Below are 22,806 nucleotides of genomic sequence, written 5' to 3' on the forward strand. Positions count from 1 at the left end.
CTTCTTTTAGTCAGGTTGTACCACAAATTTCTCTTCTCCCTAATTCTATTCAGTACCTCCTCATTAGTTACATGAATACCCATCTAATATTCAGCATTCTTCTGTAGCACCACATCTCAAAATCGTCTATTCTCTTTTTGTTTAAATTGTTTATTCTCCATGTTTCACTTCCATACATGGCTACTCTCCATACAAATACTTTCAGAAAGGACTTCCTGACATGTAATACAATATTCGATGTTAACAAAGTCCGTTCAACTGCTCTTTCAAGTCCTTTGCTGTCTAGACTGAAAAGAGACTATAAAAACCTTCATAGTAGTTTCTACTGCTAAGTTAACCGTCGTGGTATAGTGGTGTCTTTAGCAGCTTGGACGTCATTTTACTCTATATTAGCTTATCTTGAAAAAGTAATATTAGTTCAGACTGAAAAAGGGATAGATGCAATGTGTAGTGTTCATTATTGATATTATCAGTTATCTGCAGGTTATTAATAGGAGCAGAAATAGGGACAAATCAATTACAGTTTTACACAAATAAATTAAAGTATTCATGCTAAAACATGCAATTAACCAAGGAATGTCCAATCAGGAAACTTTCCTTGTGGCAATAACAGTGTAACAACTAATAATACTCATGAAACCAGTAGCAATCCAATGCACTTTCGCTAACTTCCTAAAATGATTTGTTGTTTGATGGCTTGTGACAACTTTATGTAACTTACAGAAACGATCATGCCAAATTTCGAGTTACTTCATTTTTGACTTCAAGTTCTGCAGAATAGCTAACTCTTACACAGGTTTGTGTATCACGCATGGTATGTAGTTCTCACAAGTAGAAAAAGGCAGATTTAGTACCTATGGCCTCGGCTGCGTATTACTCTTATTTTCAAAGTTCCACAGGAAAAATAGAAACTCGCAGACTAATCCATCTATGGAAAAGAGACATCTGGCAGTATCTAAAAAAAATGAAAAGCTAGTCATGCCTAAAAATATTAAAAAGCTAAACACACCTCATTATAAAGTCTCTAATTTTGTAGGTAGCTTATTGTTTTCACCCAAAAAGACAAATTTCATTTGGTAAGGTTCTACTTGATGTATTTTCTCTTAAAATTACTAGATCAGGAGCATCTCATGGGAAATGCAAACTCTAATACAAGTCCAGTTGTAAACATTGCACACTTCCCTCAATGTGCTGGAAAGTATCCACACATATAAACCTGTTTTATTTGTGATTGACAGACGGGACTAGGGAGTGCCAACCAACCCGCTTTGTAGGGCAGTCTACATGTCAGGGGTAAGAAATGTTTTTTCTCGACTCTGACATGTTGGCTGTCCTGCACAACAGGCATGTTGTGGAAGTAATATTGGCCTGCTTTATTTGCATCATAGACACAGGGAGGAAGAGGTGAACAGACAGAGGAAGGAAGATATGGATACAAAAAGGACGAGTATGAGCTGTGTTTAACACATATGTCGGTGATGCTGGGAAGAAAGGCCAATAGAGCAATAAAGACAGGATGCCTCCAACCTCTCTTGTTCGTTCAGATGTTACTAGCAAAATTATTTCAGTCGAAAGAAAGGAAAGAAGATCAGGGTTTAACGATGTGTCGATAGGCGAGTCATTAGACACAGAGCACAAGCTCGGATTGCGGAAGGAAATGTTCCATTATTCATCTTAAGTGATTTACAGACGTATAGAAAAGAAAAGCAGTCGTAAGTCCGAAGACTGTTTTGAACAAAACAGGTATGATGCTATTGGAGGTGATATACCATTGTCTTCCTCCAACCTCTGAAGTGACTTACCTAGCCAGTTATAGGGCGACCTACAGTCTGACATGGATTAAGAACCACAGTGCAACATGGCCTTTTCCGCATAAACAAACATTGTCAAAGGTGAAAGAAGTGATAAGTGACAGATAAAAATCCTAGGACTGACCAGGGATCGAACACAATATCTTTTGATTTGTAGTCTGGCACTTTGCACAGAGCCATCGAGTCTAAATCACGAAAAACCTAAATCTGGATGGCTGGCCGGGGATTTCAACTGTCGTCAGCCTGAGTGCGAGACCGATGTGTTTTTTACCCCTACATGACCTTAATGTCATTCACCTCGTATGGATAAAACGTATTTCGAAAAGCAATGTCTACTTCTGCTGACGAGTCGGTTTCGTTTACGAAATGTATGTGTGTGGTATCAAGCAGTTCAAACCAGAGTTGTTCTATACATAATAACATCTAAAAGTACCGGTTGTCAGCGTTTATGGTGTCTCATACAAGAATTTGGCGTCTGACCAACTGTTCCACAGCGGAGGGGGGAACGCATAACTTCTGGTTGCTCACATGGCGTTGCAAAGAAGTTAAGCACATCTCAACTATGTTGAAATCGTTAGAGATATGAGTCCAGGGTCTTAACCAATGAGTTACATCGTCTGGCAAAAGTACATTAGAGTTATACGCATGTATAAAGTTCAGTAATCGTAACGACTCTTCAGTGCTGTTACGCCGCTCCCTTAATTAAAATGCGTTTGTTGGCAGTACACTTCTTCAGTGTCATGCACCGCTGTTAGAGTTGTGAGATCAAATACATCGCATGAGAGACGTGTTGTGAAACGTGTTTCTATTAAAGGAGATAAATGTCAGGCAGTTCAAACTTCCGATATCTGGAAGCAGAAATAGTCTTTACTGTACACACGCAACGCTGACGAGGGGCAGAAGCCGCTGTGGAGTGAGCAGCTAGTTCATCCTAGGTTAACAATAAGTAGGAGGGCTCGCCATTGTCCACGGCACTGCGTTCCAATTACAGAACCACTAACTCCACGATGAGGCAGCCGGATCACAGCCCTGCACTCGGGTGACGAACAAAGGCAACGCAGCGCAAAAGCGTAGCCTAGTTTACGCCCCATGGTTTTATTCCAAGCCTCGTCAAGTCACTAGTATATGTGTGTGGAAGGCCAGCAAATGTCAACCCTGATTTCCAGTCACTCTTCACGAAGATTGGATGACTCTTATTCTAATGTTAGAGGATTGTCATCTGCTAAGAATTTTACCTGATTACGGTTTTGCCGACGGACTAGAAGTTGTGTATTTCATGGATGATAGTTAATAGATAAATAGAACTTGGCCGCTGTTATTCACGATATGGCGTATAACCTATGTAGCCCTGAGAGACAGCTCCTAGACTAAGTATTTGTTTAGACATGCAGAGACTTTCCCATATTTTCAGCACGCACCTTAGTCTAAAGCATAAAAAGGTGGAATAATGCGATTAAATAGACGCACATTCCACATTATTTTACTATGTTGTCGGTTATAAGTCAGTGGAATGCATTTAAAGGGGAGTTTCGCGGTTAAAAGTGAAATTATGTAGAATAGTCAAATGAATGAGATGATAAAAAAATTACATCTATTCCTGAAAAGATACGGGTACTGCTGAATAAGGTGCCTGGCCCTTCGGAATTTAATATGAGTACGCTGCAGAATTAATCCCTTTCTTTGCTTACATTTCTGGCGAACTTTACATACAGCGAAAAGTACAGACAACTGAGAAATGTGCATGTTACTTTCGCTCATAAGAATGGTAAAATACCAGTTGTGCAAAATTGTATACAGGGTGAATCATCCAAAACTTGCACTGTAAACGAAGAAACGGAAAGTGGTGTTGATGTGTGGTTTTCACAGAATGGATTGACTCGTATTGTAAGCCAATAAACAGATTGAAATAATACTTATAAATTGTATTTTTGTACAAATATACAGTTTTTAAGTGGAGCAGTGGCTGCAGACCTTAACAAACTAAAAGTAGTGTAAATCAGAACGTCAGCGGTGTTCGTCGCAAGATTCTAGTGAGAGCCGTTTACAAGATATCGTATTTTGAAACATTTCCACCCTGACACTTGTTTGTACGTTTCAGCCTGCATAGTTGCTAGATACGATGTTGTTATGTTCGATTAAAGTGTGCTTCAAATTTCAAATTGCTCTGAGCACTATGGCACTTAACATCTGAGGTCATCAGTCCCCTAGAACTGAGAACTACTTAAACCTAACTAACCTAAGGACATCACACACATCCATGCCCGAGGCAGGATTCGAGCCTGCGACCGTAGCGGTCGCGCGGTTCCAGACTTTAGCGCCTAGAACCATTCGGTCACCCCGGTCGGCTAAAGTGTGGTTCTGTGTTCCTTCAATATATCGCGAATCAGTCAGTATGTGATAGTCCAAGCGGCTTGAACAGATGGCTCTAAGATATGTCAACGGCGAAACGTTAGATCTCTTATCTTGTTGTATTTTGTCGTATTATTCTTTGTGTAGCAGCAAAGGGAGATTTTTGTTTTGTGACGTATAAGGTAAAACCACGATCTAAAAAGGGTGGAACGCATCGCCAGTTAAATCGCTCCGCATGTTTTAGATTTTTGAAGCTTTATGTGTGATTAAGGACTGCGAGAAAATCGTGCGCGAGCCGCTGTAAGGTCGGCGGCACACGAGGACGATAGTGCCCTCGACAACGAGGTCATTAGGGGCTGGATTGGGGATTGGGGAAGGATGGGGAAGGATGGGAAAGGAAATCAGCTGAGTCCTTTTCAAAGAAATCATCCATGCATTTGCCTGGAGCGATTTAGGGAACCCACAAGAAACCTAAATCTTGACGTCCGGATGCGTATCTGAACACTCTCGGTAGAGGTGGCGCAGTACTGTGTGAGGAATCACAACGGAACACTGCACCGGCATCTTTGACAAAGTGTTGTAAGAATTATTACGCGTATCCCCTATGTTTAACGGATTTAATATATTTTCTGTCTATCTTTACAGTTCGCCACTGCAGATTCAGGAGAGGCGTTGAACTGTGAGAAATGTAACTTCAGGAATCATTGTTTTCATTGTTTTGATGACTGGAACGAATGGGTCATGGCTAAAAAAAAAAAGATACGACCTGTTAAGCTGTAACGTGGTGGCGAAAAAAATGCCTAGGAATCATCATGCTTCCTGTTTACGATGTCTGTTTCAGTCTGATGATGATAATGTTTGGTTTGTGGGACGCTCAACTGCGCGGTCATCAGCGCCCGTACAAAGCCCCAATTTTTACAAAGTCAATCTAGCTACTGTTACGATTGATGATGATGATATGATGAGCACAACACAAACACCCAGTCCCCGAGCAGAGAAAATCCCTAACCCAGCCAGGAATCGAACCCGGGTCCCCGTGATCCAGAGGCAATGTGTGTCAGTCTAAAAAAATTCGAAGTGTATTCCAAAGACATCGAGTAATTATAAGTTTGAATTCGCAAACAATCTCAGCATGGAACCCTGCTTGATGCAAATGAGCTCTCCTTAATACAAGTGAGAAATCACTCACTGAAAATCATTGAAGTGTGACAAAATTTGTAACTGCTGTAGTTCCATGAAATGTGTGAAAGTCCTTGAGAGTTTCGAGACATCACCGAATAATGAGCAGTTATGTGTAAAAACATGATGTTTTGTATCTATTCTTGGAGGAAAAGTTTCTAATATATTTTGTTGCTTCAGTCTATCAAATATATTTGCTATTTGTACTTATGTATGCTGTATCGAAAACAAAGCATGACTCGTACAGTAGGGATTTAAGCTTAAGATTGAGTAAACTGGACTGTGGCTTCCTATGTATTTTAAAGGTCTGTCATCGCGCGTTACACTGTGTTTAAGACTTCACAGATATAATGGTTTTATCTTTATGTAAGTAATGATGTCTACATCTATGGCTACCTCGTGGGCAGACGTAATATATTTCTGACGGAGAACCAACCTGAGTACTGTCCACCGGACCGTGACCATCCTGCAAAGCAAGAAAGGAAAACAAGTGAATAAATAAAACTGAAAAGTGCACCGCGTTGGCACAAGCTGCACACGCCGCTCTTATACATTCTCTGAATGCCACAATAAAATAAATTAACAAGCCTCCAGCTGCAGTGCCTGCAGGAAATTCGGAAATAAAAGTCAACCTCATATCTCCAAGTTCAAGTGAGGGAGAAAGACTGGTAGCACAGCTTCGGACGGTTTGCATCTGAACGAACGCAGCAGGATGACGTTACGAATTTGCCTTAGCAGCTCAAGAAGGCGATCCCTTGTGCAAGATTTGAGAGAAATGTTATGCGCATAAAGAACGAAGTCCTACGAACCATTACATAGAGATACATGTACAACTGAAAGAGAGAGATATTGGCCACTTTTAAAGCTACTTAAATTAAATGACACCAAAATTTAAACGAAAGAACACCTGTCAACAGAAATAAGGATACATCGATTTATGTCCACTGTTATACAACTTACAACATGCAAATATTTTTCAACGGCTGAAATAAACTGACAGAGAATTGATAGACAAATACGAAGAACAACGTGTAATTACCAAAATCGAACAGAACGCTTTCAGTGTAAGCACGAAAACAAGTAGACGATCAGTGTAACAAACATTTTGCATGATTCAGAAGTGGAACAGAAATAAAATATCAAACAGGAAAATCAACAATACATGCGGGATACCGAGAACAGTGTAGACGAAGTTACTGATGCGACAACAAGTAACCGATTGAACAAGAAAGTAAACACCACACAACAGGCTAGAATGCAAAGTTTTGCGGAACCTCAGAAGCAAGATGAAAAAAAAGAAGAAAATCTTCTTGTCTGGAATGAATGTTAACAAATAAGCTTTTCACGGCTGGTGGATTAAGAAATGAGATTTAGCAAGGGAAGATGGTATCGTTTTTCGGAAGGGTTAACTTCAATTTACTCTTCAGTTATCCTAGTTTTGGGTTTACGTTTTTGCTTAAATATGCCATACGCAAACTAGCATAACATAACCCAGTCCATAACTGAGCTAGCATCCACCTGTAACTATGAGGTTAAAATCTAGAAAGAGGAAAACAAACACGTGCGAGATTAGTCAGAGGTTGTTCCCATATTTCACGGAGCACTGGTATCTAGAGTAAGAAGTTATGTGGGATTCATACGATAGTACAGCGTTCTTATTCCTGCCGGAGAAGACAATGACACTATCCAATAATGTACGTTAGAGATAACGAACAACAAACTTCGCAGTCTTTTTTAATGGGAGTTACTTACTAGTAACCTCGCCTAGTGAAAAACAGGAGCTCAAAAAGAAACTTTTGGCTGTAAGAAGGCTGAAGAACTTTCAGGGTCGTACAAGCTTCCGACGAGGACTCTCGGGAAAAAAATGAACAAAGTAACGCTATATTCAATATAAGTAGTCCATAGCAACACAGCAGCAAAAACAACCGACCATTAGCACATTACATGTAATAATTTTCCCATTATTGTGAACAAGTAACCTTCGATAATACTAATGTGACATTAAAAACAACTCTAGTAAATGACATGAAGCCACATTTAAGCATGTTCACAGTTTCTGCAGTTGCCGTGACATCAGCATCATAAGAGTCGATGAGAGCTTTGTGTATTCCTTTAGGGGGACAGAGTTTAAGTTCGGAATGTCAGTGGTAGCGTAATAAAGACGAGGGTGTATAGTTTATGGTTACAGCCTGCGTGATAACGTCCTCAATTAAATGCTTAACTTCTACGCGTTGTCCTATGAACTGTTGACGTTGGCAGTTATGCATCCATCGCGTGCGTACGGTAAGTCTGATACTTTTTCCTTTTGTTGCGGGATATGGGATGATAGAGGATGATGGGATGTGGGAAGGCAAGAGGTATGGGCTTTGCCTACCTTCGATTCCAATAATAAGAGGAGGAGCCTCTTTCGAATCAGAGTCCTCTCATCCAGTTTTAGGTTTCCTATCATTTCCCTAAGCCAGTTCGGGAGAATACAAATTAACTTGAATGGGGTCCTTCCATATACCCCTATACTTGTGCTAGTGTCTGGTCTCACGTGGTCTTTTTAGAAAAAAGGCTAAATCTTCACGGGAAAGGAAATAAGCGCAGTATGTGGCATTCTGTTTACTCCCGATAGCTTCATTTACTTCCAGTGGGAAACTCGAGACACATATTCAGCTACATTGCTCATATGCACGTACTTGCATGAATCTGTGCAGCTGCTGAAACCTTTCGTTGGATGGAAAAACCTCTTCCATCAGCGGTTAATTCTGAGACAGTTTTGACGGATATAATACAGATAACAGCGTTGTCATGATTCTTCCACCCTGACTGCAAAAACGACCGCTGCGTTGTCACAAAGTTACGTAGTTGGTTCTTTCTGGGAATCGGGTTCTATGATGTTGGCGAAATGCCATTCAGCAGGGCTGTATGCACATCTGAATAATTTATACAAGATTTACTTGGAGCCGCTGTGGTTAGATCATAACAGACAAATATCAGTTCACAAGAAACTTGCTTAATACTAATTTTTTTAAGTGCCGAGAGATCTCTGACTGCCGGCCCGAGTGGCCAAGCGGTTCTAGGCGCTACAGTCCGGAACCGCGCGACCGCTACTAGTTAGGTTTAAGTAGTTCTAAGTTCTAGGGGACTTATGACCTCAGCAGTTGAGTCCCATAGTGCTCAGAGCCATTTTTTTTTAACCAGATCTCTGACTGTGGTTTATTGCAATTCTGACCAGGCAGGGCCTCTCGACAGCCGACGTCGTTGGGAATATGACATGGTTTGCCAGCTTGTTCTGTGAAGTAGCTAATGTAGCTTCTGGGTATTGGACGACAGTAAATTGCTATCAGAAGGTGAACCAGTGCAAGGGGCTGTAAATCGTTCCGGTGTTGATGCGGCGTGCACGTCATTCAGTGCAGGCTGGAAGTGCGCTGCGTGAACCTTCCACACTGTTTGGCATTTCTGTGCGCTGCATCTGTTTGCTGCGTGTGTAATGTCCTTTCTAAGGAAATCGCAACGTTTAGAGGAAAATCGACATAGGCGAGCACAGACTGCCCTGTAAACTCGCTTCTTGTGCTGGTTTTTTCATAAATAACCGCAGGAAATCTTGTCTTGTTCATTACAATGATTTCCTCTTAAATTTGTCATTAGAAAGATGAAAAATATGGGGAAAATAAATTACATTAAGTGCATAAGGAAAAGAACCCGTAACATCAGGGATTCAAACGGATAAAGCTACCGGTTATTAATTTTAACTTCTCAGCAGTTACAAACACATAACCTATTTTCAAATTATTTCTTAATTTTCATGGGCGCCATATGGTGGGCACCTGATGTTCAGTAAATCTCTAGAGCTAACTAGAAGAGGATTTCACCACCTATGGAGAGAACAGCAGGTCATTGCATAAAAATTAATTTTCCTAAGATATGTAAGTTTTCTTTCTTAAACTTCAGCATCCTGTTGACAAACTCATAAGGGTAGAGGGCACAAACACAGATAAATAATACTGACAGACACTATTGACTGCATCTGGTTACAAGAAACATTTATGATAAACCTTTTGCATTTCTTTTATGTTTTCGTCTTCTTTAGTGGCAAAGAGAAAAGATGAAGCGGTAGCCCGTCATAGAACCTATGCCTCCCGTCAGATATTTTTGATTTTCAGTTGTTAAAAAACAGAGGAGGTTTTCTTGTACCAGTAGTAGGAAGGAAGGATTCGCGCTCAGCTAGTGAACGGGGGAGAAGCACGCCATTCTTAAGCGAGTAATTGTAGACCGCGTTTTTGGGGTCGCTATGAATAAGTGAGGAGTATGTATTTCATATGTGCACCGTTCGGAAAAATGCAGTATTGCTTTATTAACATAAAGGTCATGTGAGTTGTTATTTCAAACAGTGCGATAATTACAACAACTGAAGCCCAACTGTGTACTTTGGAAAATTCCGAAGATCCGATAAGCTCATTGGGAACCCGGTCAAGACTTCGAAGGTGAACACGGCGACCAAACGTAGCATTGTGAAGAAGGGTAAGCGGAGAAAGAAACTACTTCCCCCCTGCAAAATAATATGAACTAATACGAACTTATTTCCAGGCGTAGCTCAGCTTATTGTGCTTGTCATTCATGCCGAAAAATAAATCTCATTAATTCAAAACATTTTAAAAAGCCACGCATTTCAGCATTTTATTCTCATTTATTCCATTATTTTATTATATTATACATTCCAGTATTCGCACTTGCCTTGTAGAGAAAACTGCACAAAATCTAAATATTCTGTATCTTACTGGAAGCTAACCATCATTTATTGGCTGAAAAACTTGGCACTTAGAATCATACACTGGCGAACACGTTTTCGGAGATGCCATCACTGACGCACTCTTATTTATTACAATATTAAGCAAAAATAAGCTAAATTGTCCATATAAATAAGAAAAGTAACTTCGAATTTTCATTTCCTGTGTTTTACATAGTTGGTTCTTGTACAGATGACACCTGCTTCGATGTAATGATTTTCTAACTTGTATATCTACAGTGATTCCGTAGTGTGTATGTGTGATGACAAATACGAATAAGGACACAAGAGGAACACAAATAATTCACGAGTCGCACAGCACACTTTAGTACTGAAATACAAGGAATCGACTTCAACCACTCTCTTGGAGGCCAAGACTCTGGTTTTGATTGTTGGTATTGAAACTGTAGGTGATGGAACTAAGTTGGACGAGGGCGATATGAAACATTGGCTGGCCTTGATGGAACACCGTCATTGCAGTCATCTGAAGTGTTTCAAGGAAAGTCCGATTGCGAATTAAGGGCCTGACGATATGAAAAAAAGTCAAATGATTACAAAGACGTGAAAATAAGCAGTTAAAAAACTCTTCTAAATTTACTGACAGATTTAAATTTATTGACTGCCCAAGCATCGAACAAGAATCAGAAATCTCCGTGAAAGGATTATTGTATACTGCAGACAAATGCAACTCACGTCGTCTTTAGCAGTCGCATTAGGCTTACCTGTTTTCCACTGGCTTTTTTTAGTTATCGTATTTTGTATGGTTCTAACCTGAGGAGCTTTACACCCAACTTCTGTGTAGCTCATATAACATCACAATATTGGGGCAAAACATTTACTGCGGAGGTAGTGAAAATCCCACAACATGATAAAGTTTAGATGAACATATATTCAATGCTTATAATGACTAGATCATCATTAAATTTTGAACAATGGTAGATTTACAAGAATCCTTAGACGTAAGTACTGGACAACATGCATCATGAATACAAAAAATATCAAAATATTATTTACATTGTTGTTGTACCTGTAACATACGAGCAAGAATATGTGATTACAAAGTTTAGGGTATTGTATATCACATCACTTTGTATTATTGACTTGGGAATAGTACAAACAACGGAGGTTCATGTTTGTGCTGGTCATGGAGGTCATATGTGGATAATTGACGAATTAATGCTTGTTTCTAACGTGACATGGAGCATTTTTATTATTCCCAGTGCCTTATTGTCCGCAGCTCGTGGGTGGATTTGCTGCCTCTGGACTGAGGATCACGAGTTCGATTCCCGGCCAGGTCAGAGATTTTCTTCGCTTTGAGGCAGGATGGGCGACTGGGAGTTTGTCTTACTTATTTCATCTCATCATCATCGACACCCACGTCGGAGAAGTGGCGCCAAGTATGACGGGCAGTCAAATGAAAACCGAACAGCCACCACAACGGGACCATAGGATGGTTCCATTAAAAAGTAATCACCCTCCGCGTTAAGTCATTTATCCCACTGGGAGACGGGTCGATCAATTCCTGTTTCGTAAAACGTGGTCGGTCGTTGAAGCATCGACAACCGCACGCATTAGTGCAGTTCCTCGTCCGACTGAAACCGATGTCCACGCTTGTCTTTCTTCTGGTCGCCAAATATTTGAAAATCACACTGTAAAATATATGGGCTGTAAGGAGGATAGTGCAGTGTTTCCCAAACAAATTGCTGAAGGGTAGTCTTCGTGCGATTGGCAGTGTGGGGGCGCGTGTCATCGTGGAAGAGAATGATTCCGTCCGACAGCATTCCTGGGTGTTTTTGACTGTATGGCGCGTCGCTGTTTCTGCAAAAAGTGTCTTCGCAGCGCTGCGCACTGGTTGTGGGGCCCCTGCAGCCGAAGGAGATCACCATGACCTTACTGGAAATTGTATGAACAACTTTAAATTTCTTTGGCAGGGGAGATGTGGGATGCCCCACTGTTAGTTTTTCCGTCTGCCCTCGGGCTGTCGGACGGAATCATCCTTTTGCACAATATCACCCGCCACCACAGCGCCAGTCGGATGAAGGCACCACTTCAGCGATTTGGTTGGTAAACAATGCAACATCCCCCTTAGAGCCCTGATCTTTCAATGTCTTTGGCGACCAGAAGAAAGACATGCATGGACGTCGGTTTCAGCCGGACGAGGAAATGTAAGAGTGAGTCAGTTGTGGGTCCGTCAGCTGCCGACCTCGTTCTACAGTACAGGAACTGATCCTCTCGTCTCCCAGTAGGATAAATGACTTAACTTTTGAACAGAACCTTTCCGTAGTCCCTTCGTCGTAGGTGCTCGGTTTTCATCTGACAACCTCTTATAGAAAGAACAACCCCAGATGGGGCTGGATGAGTCCCGGCTAATAATGCCATGTCATCATTTCATAATTTCAGTGTCTTATTTTGGTAAACCTGAAATTTGTTAATATGCGTAGACGCAGTATGTCCCCATGTGGGTCAGGCAGACAACATTCCGGGTTTTACTTTTTATTTGTAAAGTAGGAGTCTGTTTTTCTCATTTAGAGATGATTTTCTTTGTATTAAGGGATATAAGGCAGCTAACAAACCGTCGCTTTGTTAGTTACGTCTGTTTATGTTTCTTAAAGGCAAGGCGTTTGTCCAAGTGAATTCCAAGACATATAGCGAATTCAGTCCAAGGAATAGTATATTTGAAAAAGAGTAGTAGAGTTTCTAAATCATGTCATTTCTAGGTTAAAAGGTTGCTCGCCTTTTGCCCACATTTACTTTGAACTGGAATTCAGTTAACCACTTTTGAAACAGTAATAGAGTCAGAGTCCGTTAGAGTTTGATGTGAATGTTCGATAGGTTGTTGACGGTGCAATATATACACTCTCTGATCAAAAGTATCCAGACACCCGCAAAAACATACGTTTTTGATATTAGATGCGCCGCGAGGAGTGGGCGCGTGGTTTGAGGCGTCCTGTCACGGATAGCGCGGCCAGCAAGTGTGTGTGTGTGTGTGTGTGTGTGTGTTCTTCTTAGCATAAGTTAGTTTAAGTAGTGCGTAATTCTAGGGACCGATGACCTAACAGTTTGGTCCCTCAGGAATTCACACACATTTTTGAACATATTAGGTGCATTGTGCTGCCACCTACAACCATGTACTCCATATCAGCGACCTCAGTAGACATTAGACATCGTGAGAGAGCAAAATGGGACGCTCCGTGGAACTCATGGACTTCGAACGTCGTCAGGTGATTGGGTGTCACGTGTGTCATACGTCTGTCGCGAGAATTCCACACTCCTAAACATCCCTAGGTCCACTGTTTCCGATGTCATGGTGAAGTGATAACGTGAAGGGACACGAACAGCACAGAAACGTACAGGCCGACCTCTTCTGTTAACTGACAGAGGCGGCCGACAGTTGAAGAGGGTCGTAATGTATAATAGGCAGACATCTACACAGACCATCACATAGGAATTCCACACTGCATAAGGATTCACTGCAAGTACTATGACAGTTAGGCGGGAGGTGAGAAAACTTTGATTTCATGGTCAAGCGGCTCCTCGTGAGCTACACATCACACCGGCAAAGCCGAACGACGCCTCGCTTGGTGTAAGGAGCGTAAACTTTGGACGATTGAACAGTGGAAAAATGTTGTGTGGAGTGACGAATCACGGTACACAATGTGGCGATCCGATGGCATGGTGTGGGTATGGGGAATGCTCGGTGAACGTGATCTGCCAGCATGTGTACTGCCAACAGTAAAATTCGGAGGCGGTGGTGTTATGGTGTTGTCGTGTTTTTCATGAAAGGGCACTATCACAGCACAGGCCTACATTGATGTTTTAAACACCTTCTTGCTTCCCACTGTTGAAGAGCAATTCGGGGATGGCGACTGCATCTTTTAACACGATCGAGCACCTGTTCTTAATGCTCGGCCTGTGGGGAGTGGTTACACGATAATAACGTCCCTGTAATGGACTGTTCTGCACGTAGTCGTAACCTGAATCCTACAGAACAGCTTTGGGATGTTTTGAAACGACCACTTCCTGCCAGGCCTCACCGACCGACATCGATACCTCTCCTCAGTGCAGCACTCCTTGAAGAATGGGCTGCCATTCCCCAATAAACCTTCCAGCACCTGACTGAGCGTATGCTGCGAGAGTGGAAGCTGTCATCAAGGCGTTGGGCCAACTCCATATTGAATTTCAGCATTACCGATGGAAGGTGCCAAGAACTTGTAAGTCATTTTCAGCCAGGTGTCCGGATATTTTTGATCACATAGTGTAGCTGTATCACCAATGAATACACTAAAAGTACGGCCTTTACGATACGAAGTAATTATTCTTACAATATACCGCTGGAATTTTAATATTATTAATTTTTACAATAAATCATTATGCCACGCTGGGTTAAAATCTTGAGCAATGCTCAGGAGTATATGACTGCCGTGAATTTTGCATCAGTACAGGCACTTATGACGCTTGCACTAGTCGCATCAGCAGCCGAATTCGGTATTTGGTAGAAATGATTCGTCGTTGATTCCGAAGAAGTATGACCCGTCCACTGACTTTCGAAATTGATGGTAAAGAGTTGACTGGTCTGTAATTTATTAGACACTTATGGTCATTTTAAGGTGACTAATCTTGCTGCACTTTGAGGCTAGTTTTTGAACATCGTTTTTCTTACCCCATTGATACAGGGGGATTTACGTGATTTTAGTAGAGACGAAATTTTGTTCTTTTTCCGCAGATCAGGGATATAGATGAGCTCGATGTCATCATCGATTTGGCTGATGACAGCTTGGCTGGCTTCAATATCAAACTATATTATCGTTCCTCCCTCGACTGTGGTGGGCCTAAGTCTGGGGTTCAGCTGTTCAACAAAGAGAACACACACTGTATTTCCCTCGCATCTTCAGGCACGTTATGACTTTGCCGCTATACAAGTGGTTCTATACTATTTTCCTCTGTACTCCGAACTTAATTAATTTTCCACTGTACTCTGAACTTCATTTACTGTTCTCCATATGTAACTTACTCTTCCACTGTGTCCATTCACAAAACGTATCGTTAAATACTTTTTAAAGAAAATAATCGTAAATTTATTTCCACTATAAATGAAAATGAGATGTCGAGACTCCTCATGTGATTAACGACAAGGACATTGCGAATAGATGCGTTGCTTAACATTGTTTTCGATGCGGAATAGCTGTTTTAGATGATTTATCGCTAGTAAGATTGTCATAAAAAGCTGGCTGGCTACATAGCATTTAGAACCATTGCTTATTACGAAGCGAGAATTCTCTTAAATAATGTATTACGTCGCTCAGAAATATTAGTGTTCAGCTGCATGTACTATTTTATTTTCCGCACTTTTCTGCGTACAGCCATCCATATCGCGTTTCAACTCATACTCGTGTTGTGTAACGCAAATACAGTTTACGACAGACAAAATACTCAGGTATAAAAGAGCTAGCTCGCTCACTCGCTAATGCATGTTCCGACAACTTTCGCCTTCTCCCCAAGAATACGAATTACTACACATCTCGGTTATTATTTCGACCAGTAAAATCAAATATGGTGCAATAGCCGTAAATTCGGAGTAGGAATTAAAATCCATGGAGAAGAAATAAAAACTTTGAGGTCCGCCGATAACATTGTAATTCTGTCAGACGCAGCAAAGGACCTGGAAGAGCAGTTGAACGGAATGGACAGTGTCTTGAAAGGAGGGTATAAGATGAACATCAACAGAAGCAAAACGAGGATAATGGAATGTAGTCGAATTAAGTCGGGTGATGGTGAGGGAATTAGATTAGGAAATGAGACACTTAAAGTAGTAGATGCGTTTTGCTATTTGGGGAGCAAAGTAACAGATAATGGTCGAAGTAGAGATGATGTAAAATGTAGACTGGCAATGGCAAGGAAAGCATTTCTGAAGAAATTTTTTAACATAGAGTATAGATTTAAGTGCCAGAAGTCGTTTCTGAAAGTATTTGTATGGAGTGTAGCCATTATGGAAGTGCAACATGGACGATAACTAGTTTGGACAAGAAGATAATAGAAGCTTTCGAAATGTGGTGCTACAGAACAATGCTGAATATTAGATGGGTAGATCACATAACTAATGAGGAGGTATTGAATAGAATTGGGAGAAGAGAAATTTGTGGCTCAACTTGACTTGAAGAAGGGATCAGTTGGTAGGACATGTTCTGAGGCATCAAGGGATCACCAATTTAGTATTGGAGGGCACCGTGGAGGCTAAAAATCGCAGAGGGAGACCAAGAGATGAATAAAATAAACAGATTCAGAAGGATGTAGGTTGCAGTAGGTACTGGGAGATGATGAAGCTTGCACAGGATAGAGTAGCATGGAGAGCTGCATCAAACCAGTGTCTGGACTGAAGACTATAACAACAAATAGGAGCCGTAAAAGCATTAAATGATTTACCTTTTAAACTGGTGATCAGTTCAAGGTTGGCACACTGGCACACTTCGTTTCATTAGAGAATTAATTCTCTGTTTTACGGTGCACTAGAGTGGACAGACATTTTCGCTATATCTCTTCTCCTTCAGTGACGCAACGCTTGAAGTTCCGTCGGCGACGAGGTCATTAGACGGAGCAGAAGCTGGTATTTAGAAGGGTGGTGAGGGAAATCAGGCTTGCCTATTCAAAGGAACCAACCCGGCATTTGCCTCTACTGATTTGGGAAAATTTTGAATTGGAGCCTTCTCAAATACGAATCCAGCGTTCTGAATAGCACGGCACCCCGCTCGGTGTGACCCTGGAGAGAGACAAGCTGCTTTGCTCCCTCCCCTCTCATCTTTCTCCTCTGAAGGTCTTATATTGCACACCCCTTAACAACGGGATACTCTCTCCTCCAAAGTCGCGCAAAATGTGCTGCCCCTATCAGTCTTTATCTCTCAACTGCCCTTTCAGTCTTATAGCATTTCCAGCAAAAATTGCCACTCCTTAATTTTTGTGTAGTCTGTTGAATCTAATCTACATTTCATTTTTTAAATAAAAGAGACAATTAATAAATCTCATGAAGTTGCAACTGTAAAAAAACTCCAGTAAATCGTTATACTGTCGACTTATCTCTATCTTGATGTAATATGCAAGTATAATGCAGATGTATTTTAAAAAATGGTTCAAATGGCTCTGAGTACTATGGGACTTAACATCTGTGGTCATCAGTCCCCTAGAACTTAGAACTACCTAAACCTAACTAACATAAGGACATCACACACATCCATGCCCGAGGCAGGATTCGAAGCTGACCGTGGCGGTCAAGCAGTTACAGACGGAAGCGCCTAGAACCGTTGTCGATGTTTGTTCTGTATTGCAATGTGGTCATGATTACATAGAAATGACAGTTACAATGAACGAATCGAGTCATGGTTACTATCATGGCGAGTGTTAAAGATTCGATATGAGGAATTTCCTTAACATTCTATGAAAATGAAACAAGATAGTAAGGTGCCAAACATTAAATCAGTTTCATTAATGTAATCATACTTTTACTTATATGGAAGTTTTCAGGACCACTTGAAAACCACATTTCTCTATGATTGTGTAATAAGTTTTATAAATTTGTAGTATTCTATAGCAACAGTTATTATACGGCGTGATTTTGATAAATGGGGACAAATAGCAGGAAACGATCCTGTGGTTCAATAAAATCAATTACGAGTTTTCTCAGGGGTCTCGGATTAGTGTTTGTAACGCAGTCATCTTGCTTTAGTGTATATACTTCTTGCCACTAATGATCAGATATTATTTCTCTCCATAGATGAAATTTCAGTACCCATTACACTGATTCAACAGCTATTTTTATGAGTAACATTTCAGCTTATTTCGTTAAGTCAGATATACGAGTATCTTGCTGTGCTGTGGAATATAAAATGTCAGCTCTATGAGTACATTAAAATTAGAAATGTCTACTAATTCAAAAGCAATAGGAACTGGAATTACCAGTCCCTTAACTCATCTAAATAATAATTTCAATAAACATTAAAGTTTAGAAGCGAAAACTTATTCACCTCATATACAGTATTTTAAATATAGTTTTTTGTCGTTCTTTAAATACTTCACTGGGTTGTGCAGGAGTACTTGGTATAGACATTTTCAGAGATGGGAAAAAAATTACAAATTTCCCAAATATAGTATTTCTATGAGGAACAGATTAACCATAATAGATGCAAAACGCACAAGTGTTTGGAAATATAGCAGTTGGAGTCAATAACACATTTGAATGGTCGGCGTCTCTCATTACAGCTGTATATACGAAAGTACTTTGAAAAGTTCTCGGAACGGAATAGAAAAAAATAATTTACATCACTGAAACTTTTTTTATTTCCCATTGTAGTCTTCTTGTAGATTAATGCACTTGGTCCAACGATGTTCCAGTGCCTTGCCTCCACCTTGAAAATGAGTTTCCTCCAGGCCTGCAAAATAGTTGTCAACTCCAGCTACCAATTCTTCGTTTGAAGTGAATCTTCATCCACCAAGAAAATTATTCAGTTTTGGGAAGAGGTGGATATCTGACGGAGCCATTTCAGGTGAATACGGCGGGTGTGACAACAATTCATACCTCAGTTCGTGTAATTTTACCATGACGACGACACGTGTGTGCAGGCGCGCATTGTTTTGATGGAATATGACTTTTTTCCTCGCTTAACCTGGTCTTTTTTCGCGTAACTTTTGTTGCAAATTGTCCAAGAGGTTAGCATAGTATTCTCGAGTAATTGTTTCCACAGTGGGCAGATAATCTACAAACGGAACCCCCTTCGCATCCCGGAACACTGATGACATCTTTCCCGACGAAGGAATTGTCTTTGCTTTCTTTGGTGGCGGAGAATCAGCATGTTTCCACTGCTTTGACTGTTGTTTTGGTCTCTGGGGTATAGCAGTGCACCGAAGTTTCATCTGTGGTCACAAACCGGCGCAAAAAATATTGTTCATTTCTCCTAAAACGGGACAAACATTGCTCCGATATGTCCATCCTCACGCGTTTTTGGATCAGCATCAAGAGTCGCAGCACCCATCTTGCAGATTTTTTTTCCATTTCCAATTCTTCGGTTAAAATGTAGTATACCCTTTCAGATGACATCTGGCAAGCGTGAGCACTTTCACGCACTTTCAATCGGAGATCCACCATGGCCATTTTGTGCACTTTTGCAATGATTTCTGGAGTAGTGACACATCTTTGCCGATCACTGCGTGGATCATCATCTAAGCATTACCGACCAAATTTAAATTCATTGGTCCACTTGACAAAAGCTGAATATGAAGGAGCAGAGTCCCCCAGTGTATTCTGGAAATCGGCATGAATGTTCTTTCCTTTCATACCTTTATTTGCGAAGTACTTAATCACTGCTGGAATCTCGATTTTTTTCCATCTTCGCAATCACTACGCGGGAACAACAACAGAGCCACGTCACCGCCACAGCTCTCTTCCGAGAGCGCTGACGTGGACACGTGTAATACATAAGAGAGGTATTCACTTAATATTGAATAATCTCTCGCAGATAGATTTTTTTAACTATTCTGGTATAGAAGTGGTGCTGGATTAAGAGCTATGTCATCGGAATAATTTCTAAAATATGTCGGCGTCGAAAGTATTTGGTGAGTGGATTACTATCAATAATAAAAAATGTGAGAATATTTTTAATTCAGAGAGAAAAGGAAGTTAAAACTTAATAATAAGAATTAGATCTATGAAAACACAATACTAATGTCTATCAAAAGTTAGGTAAGGAGATATGATACGCGCAAATGGCTACATCCTGAATACTGGCAGTAACTGATTTATCAGTAATGAAAGGAAGATATTTCGGGCAAATTCATGAAAAATGGATTAGATTCTAAGTGAAATCTTGATATAAAAATTAGAATTAAAGAGCTCAATACAAAATACTTGAGAAGGAACACAGGACAATAGCACGGTTATCAAGAGCGAGATCAGAGGAAATTCAAAATTATAAACTCATGAAAGCGACATATAGATTGCGAACTGCTACGAAAGTAAAACAGTGAGGTACGTTCTGTAATAATACCGAAATAAGAGTTCATACTATTAGTTATAGAGCATTTATTTACATCAGTGTCAGTGATCTCTGTCAGAAAATACCCTGTAAAAAACAACGAAACAGAGAGAGAGAGAGAGAGAGAGAGAGAGAGAGAGAGAGAGAGAGAGAGAGAGAGACGGGGGGGGAGGGGGATATTTTGCTACGCAGTTTATTTTCACTGAAGGAGGGAAAGAGTTTATTATGGATGTGGGCAGAGGGAATTAAGAAAAATCGTTGAGACAAGGGAAAAAGTCAGTCTGAGTGTACATGTTTGCAAAATGTAAAACAATCTGCAAATTATGGAATGGGAAAAATAGTTTTATCGTTTTTTTTACTGCCAAAAACTATAAATTAAGGACAGTGTAGCAAGCATAAAAACAATGTCTGAAATGCAGAGAAGAGTTAACAGTTACCATTACACTTAAGCACTACAGTAGCTGTGTTATCAAAATGTAGTGACGACGAGGGATCGGTGATATGCTCCTCTGACGAGACGAACAAATGTGGTTTGGCACTGACACGGAATATTTGTAATTTGCACCCTATGAATTGCTTTGCATGCTATCGCATGTGGACACCACAACGCAAACGTCTCAGATGTAAAATCTTAATACATGCAAGATAACAAAAATTGAAGGAGAAGAAAGACAGAAATATCGTCGTCTTGATGTAAAGACCTTGCAGATAGAGTACACGAAATAAATATTTACAGCAAGTGAGCCGTACTTCTGTGAATATAGTGTCTAAACCTAGACGAGCTAGGTTTGGTCGTTTGGATCTTCACAGTTTCATGTATGACTGGAAAATCCAATAACATACTTTGAAGAACAAAGTTGTGAATTTTTGTTTTCTATCATAATCACAAGCGAGCTATGATTAGCAATTCAGGCTCAGGAAAAATGCGAAGACAAGAATTACAACCATGCTTTGCAAAAATTTAATGTAAGAAGCAAACCTATTCTTTTAGTAAAATCTGGTGGAAAATATGCTACAAATAATACTGGTGGGCAGTCAAAGAAAGCTTGTTTTTGTTCCATGCAAGACCTAGTGGAGAGTAAGTACAAGTCCAGCTGTTGTCTAACATTGTTCTCGTGTTACAAGATACCACCCCCCCCCCCCTCCCCCATTTACCCGGGCATCTCTGACCATTTACTCTGGTGGGCGTAGATCGACGCCTCATCAAAAAATTTAAAATTCTCGCCCTCCCTTTTTTCCCGGAGGACTTGCCGTTTACGGTCACTTTTTTATATTGGTGCTTCCTCCATCTCCAGCACTCCATCTGTTCTTCTGTGTAAGTTCGTCCGTATTTTCCAGTACTATCTCAGGCTTGAAAATCTTTCAGATTTTGTACTTAGCTCTAACATGAGCCTCTCTCTAAAAAATGTATCTTAGTTTTAGGATTTTTTTAGATCTTCATTACATTATTTAATCGTTTTCATATTCGCCATCTTGCTTAGCATGTAGTTTATATCGGCTCGATTGATCAATTTTTATTCATCGTATACTTGTGTCTGAGAAACGTCGTTCTCATCAGAATATCCAAAATTTTCTTGCAGTTCAGGTAGCCTTCAATGGCGTTCGAAGTTTTCATTTTGTCTTCATTCCAAACTGCGCCCATGATTATTCTTAAGCATCCTCCTATTGGGGAATACAAGTTTCTCTTACTTTACTGTATAAATGGCATGGTTATAACTGCTTTTGTGTGAGCTAAACCTAGATTTTTTTTTTTCGGTGACGATACATTCATACGTTTTTTTGAGTCTTATCCTTTCACAGCTTCAGTTAAATGGATATGGAGTACTCTTCACGCTATTCTGTGCAGCAAGACGTACAGGAAGAGCGAAAACTGAACAGACTCCGTTAATTTAATTTGAAACTTATAATAATGTTCAATTTGTAAATAAAAACTGCCTTTTCTTGCTGCAATGTATTTTATTTATTCCAGACGCGTTTCGCCTTTTATTTTAATCATCTTTGGTGAAATATAGAATGTCACTGTTTTGTTTTGATATACAATATTTGTAAATTATAAAACAGTTCACGTCTTACTTTTTAACTTCACTTACGAAACATACGCACCTTTTCCAAAGTGAAGTTATGGTGAAACCTCCAGCGTGTGACCAGATGAGAAGAAACGCAAATGCCAGCCAAAAACGTGTAATAGCTGTACGTAATCACTTATTTACGAGAAAAAAACAAAACCTCAACTGTTTTATAATCTACAGATATCGTATATCAAAACAAAACTGTGTCATTCTACATGCCTTAAAGTAAAAGGCAAAACGCGTCTGGATGAAATAAAATAATTGCAGCAATAAAAGGCGATTTTTATTTACAATCGAATATTTCTGTGCTTGCTGCGGATGATGGCCACGCAAACAAACTTGTTATAGTAATGTGTTTGCGCAGGATGGCTGCTTCGTGCACGTGACTCACCTGAGATGCCCCGTAGTGCCGCTGCTCCATGCTGTTGTTAAGTGCGGTCACACCCTGCTGCATAAGCAAAGAGCTTACATGTACGGTATGTGTGTGACTTTTTTGTCCATCAGATGCCTGTGCGACACACACACACACACACACACACACACACACACACACACACACACACACACACACACACACAAATATAGTCGCAGCGAGTAATTTATTCATTCCT

The 22,806-nt window shown here is 40.4% G+C and overlaps 1 protein-coding gene across 11 annotated transcripts in view; it reads right to left on the bottom strand.

The window, feature by feature from the left end:
- The window catches only part of LOC126267252 (protein bric-a-brac 1-like), a 1,659,048-nt gene that overhangs the window by 50,734 nt on the left and 1,585,508 nt on the right, over positions 1-22,806 (bottom strand). For 7 of the 11 annotated variants that reach the window (XM_049972274.1, XM_049972277.1, XM_049972278.1 and 4 more), the window contains one exon: positions 5,776-5,805. The exons of the other annotated variants lie outside the window; for them this stretch is intronic. In XM_049972274.1, coding sequence (XP_049828231.1) covers positions 5,776-5,805 — 30 coding nt within the window. The remainder of the gene's footprint in view (positions 1-5,775; positions 5,806-22,806) is intronic. 11 annotated transcript variants of the gene reach the window in all.

Source organism: Schistocerca gregaria, chromosome 4 (genome assembly GCF_023897955.1).
Source record: "Schistocerca gregaria isolate iqSchGreg1 chromosome 4, iqSchGreg1.2, whole genome shotgun sequence".
NCBI classification, from domain to species: Eukaryota; Metazoa; Arthropoda; class Insecta; order Orthoptera; family Acrididae; genus Schistocerca; species Schistocerca gregaria.